Source organism: Chanodichthys erythropterus, chromosome 4 (assembly GCF_024489055.1).
Source record: "Chanodichthys erythropterus isolate Z2021 chromosome 4, ASM2448905v1, whole genome shotgun sequence".
Taxonomy (NCBI): domain Eukaryota; kingdom Metazoa; phylum Chordata; class Actinopteri; order Cypriniformes; family Xenocyprididae; genus Chanodichthys; species Chanodichthys erythropterus.
The window spans coordinates 37846945-37868528 of record NC_090224.1 but is presented as its reverse complement, the minus strand read 5'-3'; the positions used below and the strand labels follow the sequence as shown (position 1 = coordinate 37868528).

Sequence of the window (21584 nt, the reverse complement as noted above, 5' to 3'; positions counted from 1 at the left end):
ACACGCAAATGATCTTGAGGAAATGACTAGCAGTATGTGCACCATTTTTACTAGTACATTAGATACTGTTGCACCGATGAGATTAAAAAAGGTTAGAGAGAAAAGACTGTTCCATGGTACAACAGTATTACTCGCGCTATGAAAAGAGAAACTCGTAATCTAGAACGCAAATGGAGACAAACTCGTTTAGAGGTCTTCAGAATCGCATGGAAAGACAGTTCATCCCGCTATAGAAAGACTCTAAAAGCAGCCAGGGCTGAGCATCTTCGCAAACTTATAGAGAATAACCAAAACAATCCACGGTTCTTATTTAGTACAGTAGCTAGATTAACAAATAAACAGATATCACCAGAACAAAATGTTTCATTACAGTTTAGTAGTGATGACTTTATGAATTTCTTTAATGAAAAAATCGAAAGTATCAGAAATAAAATTGTAAATGTACAACCTTTGACAGATTTTTATGATTCAGCCTCAATTATCGCCCCTCAAGAACAGTTGCAGTGCTTTACAACTATAGGACAGGAAGAGCTAAATAAACTTATTACTGCGTCTAAACCAACAACATGTTTATTAGATCCAATACCCACTAAACTACTGAAAGAACTGTTACCTGTAGCAGAAGAACCTCTTCTCAATATTATCAACTCGTCTTTATCTCTAGGTCACGTCCCACGATCGTTCAAGCTAGCAGTTATTAAGCCTCTCATTAAGAAACCACAATTAGATCCAAACGTATTAGCAAATTACAGACCCATCTCAAATCTTCCATTTATGTCTAAAATACTAGAAAAAGTAGTGTCGGTCCAATTGTGCTCCTTCTTGCAAAAAAACTCTATCTATGAAAAATTCTAGTCAGGATTCAGGTCTCATCATAGCACAGAAACTGCGCTCGTTAAAATTACAAACGACTTGCTTCTAGCTTCTGACCAAGGCTGTGTCTCAATACTAGTGTTACTTGATCTCAGTGCTGCGTTTGACACTATAGATCATATAATACTCTTAGATCGACTACAATATTACACTGGTATTCAGGGACAGGCATTACGGTGGTTTAAGTCGTACCTATCAGACCGTCACAATTTTGTTTATATAAACGGGGAAAAATCTAAGATAACGATAGTAAACTATGGAGTGCCGCAAGGATCTGTGTTAGGCCCTCTGCTATTTTCAATTTACATGCTGCCACTCGGCAATATTATAAGAAAACATGGAATTAGTTTCCACTGCTATGCCGATGATACTCAGTTATATATTTCATCACGACCAGATGAAATCTCTAAATTATCCAAACTGACAGAGTGTGTTAAAGAATTAAAACATTGGATGACTAGTAATTTTCTTCTATTAAATTCAGATAAGACTGAAGTATTACTTATTGGACCAAAAACCTGTACACAGAATCTCTCAGACTACAATTCTGCATTTAGAAGGATGTACTGTTACTCCATCCTCGACAGTTAAAGACCTGGGTGTTATATTAGACAGCAACTTGTCCTTTGAAAATCATATTTCATATGTTACAAAAACAGCCTTCTTTCACCTCAGAAACATTGCTAAAATACGGAATATGTTATCTATTTCTGATGCAGAAAAGTTAGTTCATGCTTTCATGACGTCTCGACTAGATTACTGTAATGCATTATTAGCTGGTTGTCCTGCTTCCTCAATAAACAAGCTACAATTAGTACAAAATGCAGCTGCTAGAGTTCTTACCAGGTCAAGAAAATATGATCATATAACACCAATCTTATCATCTCTACACTGGTTACCTATTAAGTTCCGTATCGATTATAAAGTATTGCTAATGACCTATAAGGCTCTAAATGGTTTAGCTCCTGTGTACTTAACCGATCTTCTATCGCCCTACAATCCTTCACGCTCTCTAAGGTCACAAAACTCTGGACTTCTGGTTGTACCTAGGATAGCTAAGTCCACTAAAGGAGGGAGAGCGTTTTCACATTTGGCTCCTAAACTCTGGAATAGCCTTCCTGATAATGTTAGGGGCTCAGACTCGCTCACCCAGTTCAAATCTAGATTAAAGGCGCATCTCTTTAGCCAAGCATTCACATAATGCATCTCATACCAGATCAACTGCACATGACTATCTTTGCTTAAAGTTATGAACAGCAGCTACGCTAATTATTCTCCTTTTGCTTTTCTGTTTTACCTCGGGACACCCGCCCTGAGGTGACTAGAGAGGACATCAGCTTCAGTTTGGATCCAGCCTCTTAAGAAGACCTCAGATGACCATCACCTGTGAAGAGACGGCGCCAGCTCCTGCGAGGACTTCAGAAGACGCAATCATCTGGATCAACATTCACATTGCACAATCTCTATATCCTAATTTATTGTTAATGTAATTCATTTTCCAGGAGCTCTTTGCTTCTACCTTCAGTTAACAGTGATTGTAATTAATTACCTAAAGTATATTATTTGCTAACTACATTCTTTAAATTGTAATGTTGACATCCATTTTCTGTAAAGCTGCTTTGAAATGATATGTATCGTGAAAAGCGCTATACAAATAAATTTGAATTGAATTGAATTGAATTGACTTCATGAAGCTGGAAGTAGGGCGGGTGGGAAGCAGGCGGAGCCCTAGATTGGAACCATTATTTTATTACTGTTTCCAAAGATAGCCTCTCTTACACTCCTCACACTTTACAGTATAGGTGTCACATAACCTACAACAGAGCACCAAAAAGTACCATGGTGTTTTGGACATGAACCAGATTTGCATGAAAATATATGCAGAACTACCATGCAGTTCACCACATCAGTTCATCTCCGCACAGCGAGTTTTCATATTCAATACATCATCCGTTTGACAATCAATTCCCCAATGGAACTTCCTGCCTCTTTCAGTCAGATGATGCAACAGCTGAGCAATTTCAGCAAAACCCTTTATAAAGTGACGGTAATAGGAGTCCAGTCCTTCGAAAATAAATTTCATGTAGAAAGTTTCTTCACATTGGCATCATACAACTTCCTAGAGACTTGTTCCAAGCACCCAAGATGTTCTTGAAATGTTTCACCAAAGACAATGATGTAATTGAGGTATAGCCTACCAAACACAAAGTCCACAGATGGGGTTTCAACAACCAGATGCATTTACACTTGTCCAGTTTCATTTGGAATGTGGTTCGAGTGATCAGATTTACATCCATCTCAAGAGCGCTTCAGAGGCACACTCTCCATCCCAGTGGTTCCCAACCTTTAGACCTTGAAGCCCACATATCGTATCCAATGAGGTTTTTATCCGCTCGTTTTGATTGTTTGGAGCATTGATAGAGATCATCTATGAAAAGTTTTTTTTGTGCATCCACATTTGACCTCGAAGAATTGCATCTCCTTTTGATCTCTGATACTCCCATGGACTCCAGGTTGGGAAGCACTGCTCTGTCTGATCAGAGAAAACACATCACCATGTGTAAATGGTCCCTCATTCTTAGTGAATCTGCTCTAAAGTCTTCAGTCGATTCATGACTACAGTTATAGTTACTCGCCAAATTCAAACCATAACTCAGTGTGTGTTTTTTGGAAATCAACACTTTATTGATGAGTGAGTTCAGCAGATACAAACCGAGAGAAATATGCACCGCTTCAGTCTATTTACAGCCTTACAAAATGTGCACCTGTAGTGTCTGTAGAGTCACGACCAGCATCAGATCAAACACAGACACGCTGGAAGACTACTGGAAGAGCCGAGGACCAACTATCAATCTATTTCTAGGGCCATTATCACCGCACGTAAAAAAGTTGAGGAAAAAGTCTAGAAATACAACACTGAGCAGAACAGAATATCAATTATACTTTGATTCAAATAGGATCAAATACAATGTGTATTTAATATGTTAGGATGAATCATATTAAAACTCAACGGAATAAGTGTTTCGGTACGCTACCATTCCTACAGCGCAACAGAATATATTATAGGAGAAAACATTTTCTTGAATAAATACGTTTTATGATGCTTCAGATCAACTGACATTTACAATATCAAGAAAATTATCTACTAATAAATAACACTTAAAATTAACAAATCAACCAATAAAATCTGGGCAATACAAATGAAACATTAGCTGATAGCTTATTGAGAAGTCGAAGCTGTGCTGACGGTCAGGATTAGACGGTCCTGATCCAGTGTGCAGTTCAGCACCGCTGACGGGTACGAGGTCTGATGTCACGGGCTGCCCTCCAGCTGTGATGGACACTCGAAGTGCACACAGTGAAACACCTGAGGAATCATGGGAAGAGGTCAGGTCAGGGAGAAACCAGCGCTTTGATTCTCTGGGCTGTTATTCAGCTCACGCTCTCACCTCATTGGCCGTGTTGTGAGTTCCCACGATCCGAATGAACGCCGCTGCGTGTTTGTCGAACGAGAGCGTCTGCCAGGATCTGATGATCACACAGATGATGTCACATTAAACATCCTCTACACACATTAATGCAGAATTACAGAAAATTGTCTTTAGTGATGCACCAAAATGAAAATTTAACTCTTTATATAAAACATAAAAAAGTTTTAAATAAATAGTTTTTATATCATCTTTTTAATGATATAATTGTTTCTAATCCAATTCATTGTTGAAACAAACATTTCAATGGTTTAAATTTAATTAAAATTTTCTTAACGGATTCATTCAAACATACATTAATGAAGACAACATTTAATATAGTGCATATTTTTATCAAAATGCTCCTCTCTAGAGTTGTTTTTACAGCTAACTATCAAGTTTAAGGTCATTAAATGGCATTTCTGACCTTTCCAACATGATTACGTAATGCGTGGAGCATCGCAGAGCAGTGCAAGATGAGCATTTGTGGTTAAAAAATGTGTATAATTTTTTTTTTTAGAAAATGATCGATGGTTTCTCTAGATAAGACTCTTATTCCTTGTCTGGGATCATGTAGAGCTCTTTGAAGCTGCACTGAAACTGACATTTGGACCTTCAACCCGTTGAACCCCAGTGAAGTCCACTATATGGAGAAAAATCCTGGAATGTTTTCCTCAAAAACCTTCATTTCTTTTCGACTGAAGAAAAAAAGACATGAACATCTTGGATGACATGAGGGTGAACTAATCATTTAAGAATCCACCGATTATCCATGAAAAGCGAGAGATTGATATGGTTGACCCAGTCTTTTATGGCCCGTTCACACCAAGAATGATAACTATGAAGAGAACGATAAAGATTTAGTTCTAAAAATTGTTCTAAATATCAAAGAACAGCCCTGTCCACACCACACCTATAACGATAACAACATAGAGGAACGATATCATTGGGATCACTTTCAGAACGATTTTTTCCCAGCTGTTGAACAATAAAACCCTGACAGCCAATCAGAATCCATTCTAATTTAAAGGCTCACGCATTTTGATCATTTAAAAAGTTAATTGCAGAGGTCCAGAAAAATCCACCACTGTTTCACAAGTCAAACCCCTTTTCAAGGATACTTTAAAGAAAATGGATATGGAAAACAATCAATCAGTCATACCCTTGGAATAAATGTTGAGAAGTGATTATGTGAGGCTAGCAAACAGTGTAAAATAAAATGACCTCAGTTATTCAGCGCTAGTTGTCTTACATCCTTTGAAGTTGCAGTGAAAAAGACAGGGTGCTGTTTTGATTCCACTATATTGACTTTGGCAGCTAAATTTACTCTTAGATTAGATCGATTACAGTAGCTATTCACTCGAAACATAGCGTGCTGAGGACATCTGCTGGATAAAGCCGTGTAAATACAACAAGAACAGCAAAAACATGTTGTACACACTTTAAAGGTGCCATAGAACGTCTTTTTAAAAGATGTAATATAAGTCTAAGGTGTGCCCTGAATGTGTCTGTGAAGTTTCAGCTCAAAATACCCCATCGATTTTTTTTTATTCATTTTTTTAATTGCCTATTTTGGGGCATCATTAAATATGCGCCAATTCAGGCTTTGGCCCCTTTAAATCTCATACTCCCCGCCCCGGAGCTCGCACTTGCCTTAACCAGCATAAACAAAGTTCACACAGCTAATATAACCCTCAAAATGGATCTTTACAAAGTGTTCGTCATGCAGCATGTCTAATCGCGTAAGTATGGTATTTATTTGGATGTTTACATTTGATTCTGAATGAGTTTGAGGCTATGCTCCGTGGCTAAAGCTAACATTACACACTGTTGGAGTGATTTATAAAGAATGAAGTTGTGTTTATGAATTATACAGACTGCAAGTGTTTAAAAATGACAAGTCTTGTCTCTGTGAATACAGTAAGAAACGATGGTAACTTTAACCACATTTAACAGTACATTAGCAACATGCTAACGAAACATTTAGAAAGACAATTTACAAATATCACTAAAAATATCATGATATCATGGATCATGTCAGTTATTATTGCTCCATCTGCCATTTTCTCTATTGTTCTTGCTTGCTTACCTAGTCTGATGATTCAGCTGTGCACAGATCCAGACGTTAATACTGGCTTGTCTAATGCCTTGAACATGGGCTGGCATATGCAAATATTGGGGGCGTACATATTAATGATCCCGACTGTTACGTAACAGTCGGTGTTATGTTGAGATTCGCCTGTTCTTCGGAGGTCTTTTAAACAAATGAGATTTACACAAGAAGGAGGAAACAATGGAGTTTGAGACTCACTGTATGTCATTTCCATGTACTGAACTCTTGTTATTCAACTATGCCAAGATAAATTCAATTTTTAATTCTAGGGCACCTTTAAAAAAACGCAGCGTGTGAGCTTAGAATAAACAGACCGTTATCATTCATTGGTGTGGACGCAAATATACTTATCTTTATAGTTATCATTCTTGGTGTGAACGGGCCTTTAGCGTCCACACGGCTGACATGTTGTTTGCAGAAAACAGATAATGACACAGTCAAAACACAGTATTGAAGAAACACTAATTAAACATCACCGGTCAATGGTTTCTGTCCTTTTTGGTGCATCACTACTTATTTACATTTTCTGTCTTATCTTTGTTAGGTAAGCGATCTGAGAGTGAGTCCAAATGAATCTGCAGTATGAGTGTGTGTTCTTGAGCAGAGGATGACAGAAGAGATGCTGCTCACCGACAGGACAGTTTTGTGCGGTCCACCACTTTAGTCCACTGCTGCTGGTTAGTAGACACCTCGATGTAGTAACTGTACGAGCGTTCGTCACAGTCCCACAGCAACAGCCTGAAACAAACAAGAAACACTGACAAAATAAAAAAAATAAAAAAACACTTTCCACCAAATATTGGTCATGTTTTTTTTCCATTTATTATACCTTGTGCTTAGACATTCCTGTAATGAATAAAAATGAACATATTTAACTGAACTGCACAGTGGATCAATAACTGAGAAGTGAATGTACCGAAGTGAGCTGATGACATAGGGCTGAATGACACACACACACACACACACACAGGTTTGTTTTGCTATCAAAGTGAGGACTCTCCATAGGTGTAATGGTTTTTATACTGTACAAACTCTGCCCCTAAACCTGCCCATCACAGAAAACATTCTGCATTTTTTACATTTTTAATAAAACATTGTTTAGTATGTTTTTAAAACTATTTTAAATATGAGGACTTATGAAATGTCCTCATATTTCATACTTACGTTGTAATACCAGTGTAATACCCATGTCATTATACAAATATGTGTCCTCATAAATCACAAAAACACACACACTGTCTCACACACACTCTCACATACACACAGTCGTACCGCAGTGAGCTGATGATGTAGGGCTGGGCCAGCTGAATGACGATGGCTCCGGAGCCCAGCTGATGACACGTGTATCCCGAGTCCCAGTCGTAGTTGCGCGTGTCTCCGTTCAGGAGGGCGTTTCTGCAGCGACTCACGCCCTCGATCACGCTAGCACACGCGGAGATGGTGGCCACGTTTTCACTGGGCACTACAGACACGAGCAGGACAATCCATTCATTCAAATATCACAAACTCAACGGCTACAGATTAAATCTCAGCACTGGCACCAAGACTTACCCAGCAGGCCTTTCTCCAGAGTGAACGGACGGTTGGTGAACATGCACTCGAAGGCCACCAGATGGAAGACTTTATTGACGGTGTTGTGTGTTCCTACGATCCGCACGTACCTGAGACATGAAGACCACCGTTAAATACAGCTGCTGCAGGAAACACAACGCTCTCATCGTGATGCTGACGGTAGAGTCCGTGACTGACAGCATGTGCAGCTGTTCATTTGTTGACAGCTTTTTAAATCAGTAATATGAATCAAAACTTAATCAAAGTTAGTGCTGGACTGTATTACAAAATTAACAATAATGACTTGTTTTGAGAATGTTTAGTAATTATGAAAAATCAAAGGAATAATAGCTGTGCTTCATCACACACCAGTGTTATTTTACTATTTTGAATTAGATTTTTATTTTCACATTTTCTGTTTTCACTTTAATTTTAAGTTTTAGTAATTTTTGTGTGTTTTTGTCATTATTTAAAATATGTCCATGTAGTTTTTATTAATTTTTATTTAGTTTGGGTTTATTTAGTTTAGTACATCAAGTTAAACTAAACAGACATGTGAAATGTTGCACTGACAGCTGGCTGAAATATACATATTTTATTAAAGTTTAACTTTTTTAATATACATTTAATTTTTTTCAGCAAAGGGTTATTTTGTTTCAGGTTTTTTATAAACCTTTTAACGATTTTTTTAGTATTAGTTTTAGTCAACAATAATAACCTTGTTACACACTTTTTTTATTTAATCGACATGAAATACTGTATATTAATGACATACAAGAAAGGAAGAGAACAACTGATAGAAAAAAAACTTAAGTCTTGTTTTTTTATGTAATTTCCAGATGACATGTACCAGAGGAGCAGGAATCCAGTCACATGACCTGTCTTGAGAACTAATGACTCCAGACTCAACTTGGATTGAACTGCATGACTCAATGACTCAATAACAACTGTAATTAAAACATATCTTTTTAATTATTGTGCCAATAATTGATGAACAACAGGCAAAAGTCTTCATGAATGCATCCCCCTGCAGAAGCGCAGTAAAATACACTAGATAGAAGAGAATATCCCAAGATCACTTCTTCTGGATATAAACACTTGGAAACTGACCATATTCATAACAAGAGATCTGCTGTATGCATAACTCACAAAGCCAAGATATCAACCTCTAACTTCATTCACCCCCTCAGAAAGGAAAGCTATGTAAGCTAACCTGCTATATATAGGTTATAGATAATTTAACTAATAATATCTAGATAGAATAATGTTCACAGCACACTTTTGTATACAAATTAATGTTTTCAGATGAAGCTTAAGGCTGTCAATATATTAAAATGATTATTAACTATTGCCTCTTCAAATAATAGAACTTTATATGTCCCTCTCTGTAATAATGGAAAACAATATGCAGAATTATTAATGATATCACAGTGTTTATTAGTGATGAGTTCTCTTTTTATGTTTATAGCATGAAGGTAAAGCAATATTTGTATTGGTTCACCAGGTTCATGTGATGACCAGTTCTGACACCTGAAAATGTCAGTTCATGGCCAGAATAATCTGAACTGTGGTCAAGAAGACCTTGATCAATGCTTTACCTGCAGACACGAGGAGAGAAGAACAGATTCTGCCAGGAGCGGCACAGGAACTTGGAGTGATCCACCACTCGAACCCAATCCAGCTCATCCATGGACACCTCGATGTAATACGAGTACGAGCTGCAGGACAGGAAGACGACGAAGAACTCAATAACATACAACAAGCTTTCAAACAAAACCAAGCAAAACCTTGATGATGACCAAGCACACTCTGGTGTGAGATCTTCAGGAATCTCACCGGCTGTCTCGGTCCCACAGGAGGATGCGGATGTGGTTGATGATGAAGGCCTGGCCGAGTTTGATCTGGATCCCGGCGCGTCCGTCCTCCTCTATGGGGTGTCTGGAAAAGCCGTGGTCCAGGTCGTAGTTCTGCGTGTCTCCGTCGAGTAGCGCTGACTTCAGCTCGCCTTTGACCACCTGAGCGCCGTACTTCATGGTGGCGATGTTCTCCTCGGGAACTGCACACACACACACGTCATCACTGTCACACAGCGGCTCCAGAACACTTTTACACATTTTAGAGATCACATTTTTCCTCTTGGAAACTCTCGTTGTGAGTTTGTTGAAAACCTCAGACTTACTCAGCATGCCGCGGTAGTTCAGGTCCATGTCTCGGCTTTCGGAGCGCGTCTTGATGGCGTCCAGAAGGTCATCTGGACTGACCAGACCCGAGGGACGCACCACGTTCAGCATCTCCGTCAGCGTCATGAGCGGCAGACGCACCGCTGACATCACTTCCTGTGTGGCCGGCCCTTCGCCATTCTGCCGACACCAGCGAGACAAAGCCTGGAAAATCTCCCGCTCGCTGGCTGCGAAAGAGTCTCTCTGAACGACCGTCAGCAGAGCCGCCTGTGGGGAAAAATAAAATAATCACATTTAAACTGGGTAACGCTGTGTCCTAACCAGACATGACACCATAAAATGAATCTTTTCCATGTTAATCAGAGCTTTTGTCCTAACAGCATCATCTCAGGTACTGATCGTGTGCTTCATTTAATGCTAAAAGATTTTAATGCGAGTCTGAATGTCATTTTGCGTGACCTATATAGCCATACTGAAAACAATGGATAATTCAACTCAGCAATAAGAACATTTAAACTAAAGATTGTTTCAGTCACTCAGTATGTACTTTTAATAATTTTAAAGTGGAATAATATTTATGAATTTGTTTATTGTGAGTGCACTGCACCTGCAGAGACTCCGCCCACATGCTCTTCTGATTGGCTATAATTTTTGATTGATTTGGTTGCGAGTGCAGTGTTCTTATAGAGACTCCGCCCACACTCTCTTCTGATTGGCTGTGATTTCTGATCGATTTGGTTGCATAATTTGTTTTGAATAATTGTAATATTTTTTCAATAAGAAATTGCATAAAGAATGTGACGCACTTCTGAATAATATTTAATGAGAAAATAATGTTCATATGTGATATTGTCAATATCTGATTTTATTTGCTATTATGCTTTAAACATTTTTACTGTGTGAAGTGAACTATTGGTAAGATGACAAAACTGATATTTCATTATTAGTTAACTAGTAGCCCACATGGCCTTGATTTGATCACTACATTTTAATGACCGATTAAGGCTAGACACACCACAGGTAAATAAGGTGAAAAATTAACTGATAGATATCGCCATAACCAGTTCATTAATCACAGACAACTGTTCAGTATTACAAGTTGAAATTTTATATATGAATATGCAAATGAGGCATTATCTAATTAAATATGTCCTAATTTGCATACAGAAATCTGAAAATTTGCTTAAGCCATGTTCAAAATTCTTTTCATTTTGTTGAGTTAAAGGTTTTTTACAGAGTAACCATGTCACTCCTCCTGAAAATGTGTATGTTTGATTGTACTGATGTTGGTGTCACTGTGTGAAAGTAATAAGATCATTCCCTCATGTCCTGGATTGCGCTACCTTAGACAGCGTCATGAACCCGTCTGACAGCAGGACGTCCGGAGCGTGCCGGTCCATGTAGCAGCAGCAGGCGGCGGAGAGGGCGCTCAGCGAGTACAGAGTGGCCACGTCGAACACCAGACACACGTTCTGCGTGTTGAGCACCGTCCGCAGGAACTCGGAGGTGGAGTCCTCCAGCAGCTGCAGGCCGTAGCGGTTGGCCAGGCCCAGGAAGTCCAGCAGAACATCCTCACGTGCGGAGCTGAGACTGGCTCTGCCCGTGTACAGATACTGCAGCAGCATCCCGAAGGCTTCGGCACGCGTGTCCTCCAAACACACCTCGGCCTGCGGCTGGGACTCCTTCATCCCACCGTACAGAAGAGCCCTGAGGAAAATATAAAATGAAATAAATAAGAAGATCCCGAACACTGATAGCAGACTTGGGTGAACAGAATCTAATCTTAATGAACTACTTTGAAAAGTTTGAAAGAAATTCTATGTTGGCTTGTCTTAAAAATTCGTTTTAAAATTAAAAATCTAATTAAATTTGAAGTTAAAGGTGCAATATGTAAAATTGTATATTCAAAACAAAGGCGTAGCTTGATGACGCCAAGTTTGAGCGTGGAATCTTGGGACATGTGGTCTTCACCTCAATGGACGGTGGAATAGAATAGGGATAGGACTCGGGAAGAAATCATGTTCATGGATGTGATTATTAACGTTACTGTAGTATGAAGCAGAGCAGGAGCGAGTGTTGTGGAGCTGAACGAGGAGCTGGAGCGATTGATCAACACGCCTCACGAGCAGCGGGTCTTTTATTATGACACAGTCGCCGGCGCCGCTTCCACTTTTCCATTCATGAGTATGAGGTAACGCAGCTCTGTTTATTATATTAGATACATTTGAGTGTGTTGAAAATGATGTTATAATGTTACTCTGTGCGTTCGCTCGGCGGCTGCTGTGAGACACTGTTACACACTGCAGTAAGATAGATCGATTTTACAATATCATATATAATGCTGGATGGCTTGTGTTGATAAATGGCATGCAACTAAGTTTAAAACGTATTGTATGATGGAGAAAATTAAATATTACTATTAATAAAAATAAAGCTGCATCTGATTATGCTATGTTAGCTACTTCACAAAATAGTGTTTTTCTCTGAGGCATGGTAAAGCATGGTACTCGTAAAAAATAAAGAAGATTAGATTTAAACAATAAGACTAAACGTGTTGAGCTATATAACAACAATTCGTTTTCTGTCTATAAATATATCAAAACAGTTGTTCCCTTGTCTATTAAAACGTAATATTTTAAAGCGTCTTTGGTGTTTTCATGGTTTCTACAAAATAAAACCGGAAGCCGAGGGTAACGCGGGTATGACGCAATTGACAGGCGACTCCTCACACGTCCCGGAGCCTTGGTTGAAATCACAATTTTCTCATGATTTACAAATAGTTGGAAACATTTAGGATATTGTAAGTACTCAAGTGAACTAAATATGTAACACTGGCCTAGTGGATTTTGGATATTTTACTGCAAAATTCTTACATATTGCACCTCTAAGTCAGAACAGATGTTCTGGTGTTTGCTTAAGTGTTGCTAGGTGGTTATTACATTTTGGCTGGGTCCTAGACTGTTGCTGGGGTGTTGCTATATGGTTGCTAGGGTGTTCATAAATAAAAGAACACTTCTCTAATGATATACTCTAACGAGCTTGAGACATTTACAATCTTTTTGAGGTGTTTAATAGAGTGTCTCGGTGCTCTGGATAGTGTTATTAATTCTGTTAGTAGTTTTTAATTATGTTTTAACAGTAATTATGTTTTAACAGTCAGGTGTGTTGATGAGGGAGAGCTGGGGTCCAGCACAGGTGCTATATAGAAGAGCTGCTATAAAGAACTCTACCTGAAATAGTGGCATCGTGCCGCGAGAATGACGCGATGCGCAGGAAAGCGCTTTTGCTCTACGAGGAAGGTGACGTCACTGTACTCCTGTCCCGACACCAGCGAGCCCAGCTGCTCGGACAGCAGGTGCACGTGATCGATCTCCGACACGGAGGGCAGCGGCCGCAGAGGGTGACTGTTGCTGCTCATCGCGCATCTGAGGAGGAGAGTGAGCGCGACGCGTCAGTACACTGACATGAACACACTCACACACACGTCACATATGCCATCATCACACACACTGATCACATCATCGATCGATAACAGTGTCCGTGAGGGAGCTGATGATCACATACCAGCAGCAGATTCAGTAGAGCTCCAGGTTATAGTCACAGTGGAATCGCAGCGAATACTGTTTATCTAATTTAAAAAAAACGCTGCTATTTTGATGCTGGACATCTTGTGGAGCGACACTGGCCGATATGAGCGTGACCCGGATGTTGATGTGTGTTGCCAGAAGCGGAACGCACAGCAGCGCCCTCTGGGAGCGGTCCTCCCTTGAAATCGGGTCTCTATTATCAACTATCAGTTGAATATACCAAGTGCTTTTGATCGATATTAATTTAAAATGTGTATAGCTTACTATATAGTGCATAATAAGCTAAATAAGCTATCAGGCTAATCGGGTATCTGTATGCTAGCACATAAATAATAGAGGGTATGCATTGACGTCACTTTCCCGCCGGAATACACCCCCTCAGCCGGACTGAGTGGCAAAAGAGTGCTGCATTACTGGATTTAATAGAGGAAACTGTGAAAACGTGAGTAAAACAAACGATTATCAGTTTAAACTAACGGTTGGACTCAATATAGTGTTCCTTACAATTTACCAAAGATCCATGGATACTGACATGCAGCCTGGAATCGTGTTTCCTGACATTTATATGTGCCTGATTTCGACGCCGGGGAAATACATAAAACAAATTTACCTGTGAACACTTTATATAACATAGGTAGGCTAGGTCTAAATCTGGGTGATCACTTATATCAGTGTTATGTCATCATATTGTCCAGCCCTAACACTTTTATAGTTTTTGTCAGTGTTTATTTAAAAACATCCAATTATGTAGAATATAAGATGGTAAATTTAATTAAGGAGTTGTCAATACAATATAACAATACAATATATGATTTTACCTCAAAATTCATTCAAAAGATGATAACTGCAAACCTACGTTTTGCTGCCTGGAGTCCAGTTGTTTAATTGCAGCAATCCATTGCTTCTCTTTTCTGTAGATTTCAGCAGTCTGTAAAAATATACCTCAGATTTTTGTCAGATCTATTTGTATTTTGTACAGTCAGTCGCAAAGCTCTTTCCCATTTTAGATGTGTTTTGTGTGTTTTTCACGGCATTCACGCTGAAATTCACGCAGTCTTTTGCCACTCAATGGGTCTAACCGCAGTCACAACGGCTGACGGTGACATCACGTGCATACCCTCTATACATTAATGGTCATTATAACATAGTACACAAATAGCATTTATCATGATTTTGTAGGAATTGTAATCAGGCATTTTAGAGAGTGCCTATTAAAAGTAATTTTAGCCAATGAGATCTGTGGGGTCCCAACAGAGGCCCGATTTTGAGGAGGACCTGATTTGTCACCACATCATCAATTACTTTTTCTGTTCAGGGTTTTTTTCAGTGGTATCAGTTCAGTATTTAGATATTTAAGTCCGGTATCATGACAGCACTGATGATAGTGATGGTGTTGGAGAAAATGTCATGGACTGTATATTTTACCATGAAGTAAATACACTTGAGCTGTGTGAAAAAGCCTGTGGGTTGGAGACAGGGAAGTGTGCTCATTAAAACACTGTTTTGAGCTTATGTGTATTTCAGAAAGAAAAATAAAAACATGTATAATATGAACATTTTACAGCTGAGGTGATTCAGGAGTTAAGTAGACTTCAAATAATGCCCTTCCATTTTGTTGCCAGTTCAAGCCCCGATATAGGTACTCACGGTGAACCGCTTTGTTTTTGGTGCAGGTAAAAATAAGTTTATACAGAGCCCATGCAAGAAAAAAAATTTAATCGTGCGCATGACTTACTAATTCATTCCCTTGATTTACTAAACTGTGCACACGATTAACTATTTTGTTCCCTCGATTTATAAATCATGCGCATGACAGATGTTCACTAGCAAAAGGTTGCTTCTCTAAAAAGAAGCGTGTTTCTCACTGTTGTCCATTAGGAGGCGTTGTTTAATTTCTAATGTCGGTCAGAGCGCGTCTCTTCCATAATACCTCTTACACTGTACTGATCAGCACCAAACAAACAGATTTAATAAAATACCATAGTGGCTATATAGTTTCCATGAAAAATGTACAGGGTAGGCAGATCCCTCTATTTAAAGCTGTTTCAGAACATATACACCAATCAGGCATAACATCATGAGCACTGACAGGTGAAGTGAATAACACTGATCATCTCTTCATCATGGCACCAGTTAGTGGGTGGATATACAGTAGTCAACATTTAAAGTGGATCAAAAAAGTTAATCAAAGTTGTTCTAAGAACTAAGTTGTCCTAAGAAGAAGGTTTTAGGACAACTTTGATGAACGGCTTTGATACACTTCAAATGTTGACTACTGTATTAGGCAGCAAGTGAACATTTTGTCCTCAAAGTTGATGTGTTAGAAGCAGAAAAAATGGGTTAGCGTAAGGATTTGAGTGAATTTGACAAGGAACAAACAAGATACAAGATACAGGTTTAAAATGACATATAAATAATGAATTCATGTTCAACTTCAATAACTCCTCTGAAATCTCTTACCAACAGCTATAGTAAACTGACTCTTTATTTCATGACCAAACTCGAGTCACTCCTGTCAGCCTATGACTCTGGATTACTAATACAGCTGCGTTACTGAGACACTGCAGAAGGGTGCGTGTTTAAAACAGTCTTTATTTTTAGGATCAGATCACATTTGAAATGAAATTCATGCAGAAATCTCAAGGGCTCAGGCATCTTCCACACAAATAGACTATGACTACAATGTACCACAAATTCACAAAATAATTGTAAGAGGATATGTATGAGACACACTGTAAAATGATATTCAAGATTAAATATTTCTAACAGGTAGTAAGTCACAATAACAGGCTCCTGATAAATAAAGATGGGAGTATGATAGGAGCCTGATTTCTGGTGAATAGATTACAGGATATAAGAAGAAATCTGAAATGCCTTCTCTTTTTTGTTACGTATCAAAACCAATAGAAAGATCATGCTATAAAAAGAGAAGTAACAGATTAACAGACAAACAAATATACAAAGACAGGTGTTATTTTCAGACTTCTAAGCTCTTTTAAGCATTGTGGTGTTGATGTTTGTGTGGAAATGTTTCCCGATATATATCCAAGATCTCAGGAGAGAGAAAAGGCCTTAATCCAGCTCATCTTTAATCTTCTCGCCCACGTTCAGATCAGCAGGGAATGGCTCTGAACCACTGCCGTCCACTCTCAGTGTCCTGAAAGAACACACAAAGAAACATATAGGAAAACTCAAGAAAGGAGTCACAAAGCTAGCTCTAAACAGCCTTAAAATTTCAAGATTTACCCTAAAGGGTACAAGAGCTTTTCACTGAGGCAGAACCCTTGAAAGTACAACTTTGTGACATGTTTTTGCAGCGGCACATTTGGGGATTAGGTGCCTTGCTCAAGGGCATTTTAGTTGCGGGTAATGTGAGTGGAAGAGAGTGCTGTTCATCCACTCACCTACATTTTCTGCCGTTACTGAGACTCAATCCTGCAACCTTCGGGTTACAAGTTCAACTCTCTAACCATTAGGCCGCAACTAGTACCTTAGAATGTTAATAAATACTTTTAAGGTAAAATTATGAACCTTTAGGGGTAAATAAGTTAATAAGATGTCCCTTTAAGGGTTCTTCCCCAGTGACAAGCTGTTTTTTCTGCAAGTGTTTAGTTAGACAGATGGTTATCTGTTGTGAATGTAGGCCATCAGGACAGGTGAGTCAGTAGATCTCGCAGCTCATACAGGTGCACAGATGCTCATCCACAGGGATTATGCTGAGCCTCTCTCAGATTAACACAGCTGATGAGATTAACATGAACAGCGTTCTCCAGCCCTCCAGACTCAAAACCCCCTGTTTCAGCTCTTTCAGTCATGTAAGACTCCTGGGCTGTCAGAGAAATATGTGAGAAGTGTTTTTCACTTTCTTTATGAACTTCCCCATCTACATTATTTTTCTTGATATGTCAGTCTGTTTTTTTTGTTTGTTTGTTTTTCACGTTAATCCTCAGAAAGCAGAACTGTCTTTATGACCTCAGTTATGAAGAATGTGCAATCATAACAGATTTTCCAGTTACTCTGGTTTTCTGCAGGGTTTACCCCTTGACTGACATCACATTTAAATGAAGTTTAAAAATTAAAGTTAAATAGTTTATGCAATATCATTCTTTTTTTATTGCTCAGAGACCTTTGAAATATTAAAGGTGTCAGAAAAAGAAATCTACAAAAAGTCATCATACTTTCATAACAGATCATTGACCATGAATATGAATACAAATGCCAATTATTGCATTCAATTCAATATGACAGTTCAGTTAGAATTATTTTAAGTCATCTGGTGCTTTAAAATGCTAAAAGACACCAAAGTTCAGTTATTGTATGAACATTAATAGTTGGAGTATCTGCCAAGAAGTACAGTTGTGCAGCTACAGTAACTGTGGGCTGTTTACAGCTATCAGAAAACATGGTAAATGAATGACTATTTTATGTTCACAGAAAACCAGAAATCACTGCAAATCACACAATAATCACAGAACAATAAACATCTTTGTTGAGTTGTTTCCATGACACATTTTGTTCTATAAATGTAAATTGTTTCTGAAGCACTTTAGGTACACTAATGTGGTTTACACAGCTGCAGTATAGCAAACACATTAATTTCTTATAAACGTTTGAAGGCACACGCTGTTTACATATGGTACATGCAAATTCTTGACATTGTAGGCAGTAATGAGGTGATGAAATCAGTTGGCAAAACAGTAGGAATTTTTACAATTACAAAAATGGTTTCTCTTTCTGGGGTAAACCAGTTCGACAACCAGTTCTGATGCCTGCTTTCTTACACTCCCATGTGTATCTGTGTAAGTGCTCAGTAAACAACATGTCTGTTGAGGGCGTGAACACAATGGCCAATCAGTAGTCAGAATCCCCTCAACAACACTCAAAATGCTAAGGGGAAATGCAGGTATTGTTACATTTTTAAAATTTCAGTACCGATTTGGTACCGAACCAAAAACAAAACCACAATCATGTTGATGAAGACAGATCAGGTCAGGTCTGTCATCTTCCACCTGTTTTGCATTGAGTGCATCTGTTTTGTCTTTTTGTAGGTCACCCAGTGCAATAAATCTTTGAACTATTCAGATTATTATTAACTATTATTAATTATAATTATATTAACTATTCTTTCAACTATTCCTTTATTTTATCATAGATTAGTTCTATTTATTTAAGGAGCAGTTGCAGCCTAATGGTTAGAGAGACAAACTTGTATCCTGAAGATCGCAGCTTTGAGGCTCAGTACAGGCAGGAAAACTCTCATTACCCACAACTGAGGTGCCCTTGAGCAAGGCACCAAACCCCCAATCGCTCCCCAGGTGACACAGCAAAAATGGCTGCCTATTGTTCTGGGTGTATATTCAATACTCATTACTGCATGTACATCACTTCACTTATATTGTATCACAATGAATGATGCTGGAAGATACTCACCCCTCACTGGTCAAAGGTGTGATGTCACTGCCAAGACCCTGTTGTGATTTGCCATTAGGCAATGACTGTTGCTGCTCACTGTGGGATGACCTATGATCCGACGGACTGCGTCCCATAAAAGAGGTTTGAAGGCGAGGTCTCCCTCTGGCAGGTTCTCCCCATGGCCGAGGCAATGTAGATGTACATGAAGGTGTCCATGTATGAGGGAGTGATTGGTTCTCTTGACAGAACACGGCCCGAGCTTCAAAATATGATTGTGACCCAGAAATACTAGAGGCGGTTGATGTTGTGGATGGAGTCCACCTCCCATTAGGAGGGCAAGTTGTGGATGGTGGACTTGGCACTGGGTGGTGCAGAGTGGGACAGGAGGGTGGAAGCCGTGTCCTTGAGACAGGTGGAGTCGTTGGTGGAAAACCTTTGGAGTGCATAGTTGCAGTCTCGCCCTCATTGTGGTTCTTGCATCCTTGATGAGGCACGGAACCTTGCAAACCTGTCTCAGCAGACTGAGCAGTTGAGAAGCTCATGGTGCCTCTCTGCATGTTAGCCCTGTTGGAGGAAACAGTTTCTCTGTGCGGTAAAGTGCGAAATCGCTGCCCTCTGCACTGTGAATCATGAGCACCCTCCTCAGCGGGCAACCCTACGCCGCTTTCAAATGTGTTGTCCATGAGCATTTCTGGGGGTGGAGGGGGGAGGCTGTCTATATCCAGATTTTCAGGTTTGTCAGCCAGTCTGGGCTCATGTGAATGGATGCTACTGTTGATATTCCTACTGGTGGTAAGTGCTCCTCTGCTGTTCTCCAGCAGTGGGAGAGTGCATTTCTTGCTGCCCCTAACTCTTACTGGTCTTTGGTCTAAAGGACTTTGTCTTGAATTATCCTCTACCCCTTGGCTAAAAGTATTAATGAGCCTCTTGACAGCATTTCGCCCAGGTGGTTCTGGAGTAAACTTTGGAGGAGAGCCTGGTGGTACTGCCCTAAAAGGCCCTTTGCTGCCATACTGGAGGCCATAGTACCTTGCTGAGCACTGTCCTCCTGATGAACCTTTTCTAATCTTTGTCCGTACACGGCCTCCATGAACAAGATCATCTGGAAAATTATTTTTTCTCCTCCAGTGAGGTGTTTGCATGTTCCTCGAGTTACCTTGTTCCTCATTAGGATCTGATTCTTCCGCTTTGCTACACAAACACTCAGCGGATTGTGAACGCTTTGGTCGTCTTAAGTGGCGGTGTTTTAGTTTCAGCTGAAGGGTATTGTCTGCTGTTTTTGGTCGTCTGATTTTCCTTTTCAAGTTACTGGTCTTGACTTGTTCTTGGTTTTGAAGACCACCCTGATCTTGTGGAAAGCTGGAATTTGCTTCAAAAGAACCTGTTCTCCTTGTCTTGTCAGTCAACCTCCCTAGCTCATCTTTACCACTGACGTCATCCTCAAGTTCTGCATCCTCATCATCTTCATCATCATTGTCATCATCATCCTCATCATCATTGTCTGTACCTTCCTCATTGGCATTAAGGAGCTGCTGATCTGGAGAGCAAGTGGTGGTAAAGGCAGATGTTTTTCCAGTGTTTGCTCCTGATCCCAAGCTCCCTCTATTTCGACGGAAGTGCTCCAAGCCATTCTGACACTCATTGTCCGCACCTATGCCGCTGTCCTCACTGTGCAGTGCAGAATCCTCTGGACCTGGTTTCCTGAGGGCAGCAGCTTCCACACGAGACAAAACCTGCTTCAGGCGCTCCTCGGCCACATGCTTAGCCAGCAGCTTCTCTCCTAAGACCTGAGACAGGGACCCAAAGTAGTCAGCTAGCTCCTGTAAGGCTGAGTCACCCAGGCATTTCACAGAGTCTCCCACTGAGATCATTTTAACTGTGGAGTGAAGAAGCATTTGCTGCAGCAGTTCGGAAGGAAGCTGGTTCAGGTCATTGCTTGGCTTGGTTGTAGGTGGATAGTCTTTAAGTAAAGCAGGCCACTTCATGTTGTGTCCATGTTCCCTCAGCAGCTGCTCGCCTTCAGCGGCCATTTCCTCCAAAGCCTGGTTGATCTCTTCATAGTGCAAGACTACTGTAGCTACTGTGGTCTGTACAGAGAGCTGGGTCTGAGCAGCCTGGCTTAAGAGTCCTAAAAGAGACTCATATTTGGATATGCTGGGGTTTAGGTATGCGTAGGCTGCCTGGTGCGCTTTCAATATGAACTCTGCCTTTGACTGCAAACAGGAATTTTTTCTCAGTCTCTGTTTCCTCTGCTTCCTTCGCTTTCCTTGCTTATCTTTTGTCCGTATCACTTCTATTACTTCTTTTTGGTTTTCTAAGAGGCCCTCTTGTACACCTTGTCCATCCTGAGAATGGACAACATCTAGCGTCTTCTCAGTGGCATTTTCTTTGACTGCCACAG

General features: G+C 39.8%; 1 protein-coding gene across 1 annotated transcript; it reads right to left on the bottom strand.

Moving 5' to 3' along the window:
• Positions 1-3559: 3559 nt before the first annotated feature.
• On the bottom strand, positions 3560-13887 carry LOC137019438 (BTB/POZ domain-containing protein 9-like). Its single transcript, XM_067384898.1, has 11 exons — positions 13749-13887; positions 13415-13609; positions 11528-11891; positions 10184-10451; positions 9841-10060; positions 9603-9722; positions 8005-8114; positions 7726-7915; positions 7084-7191; positions 4323-4401; positions 3560-4240 (listed from the first exon to the last, which is right to left on the bottom strand). The coding sequence occupies exons 2-11, from the start codon at positions 13600-13602 to the stop codon at positions 4187-4189; spliced, it is 1701 nt and encodes a 566-aa protein (XP_067240999.1). The 5' UTR covers positions 13603-13609; positions 13749-13887; the 3' UTR covers positions 3560-4186.
• Between the last annotated feature and the right edge of the window lie 7697 nt (positions 13888-21584).

Bases quoted from the DNA above. Each gene is read 5' to 3' on its own strand.
- LOC137019438 (XM_067384898.1), bottom strand. From the start codon at position 13,602: ATGAGCAGCAACAGTCACCCTCTGCGGCCGCTGCCCTCCGTGTCGGAG. The intron at 11,892-13,414 runs GTAGAGTTCTTT...TATTTTCCTCAG, and splicing joins GCACGATGCCACTATTTCAG to GGCTCTTCTGTACGGTGGGA. The intron at 4,402-7,083 runs GTGAGCAGCATC...TGTGATCATCAG, and splicing joins CGCACAAAACTGTCCTGTCG to ATCCTGGCAGACGCTCTCGT.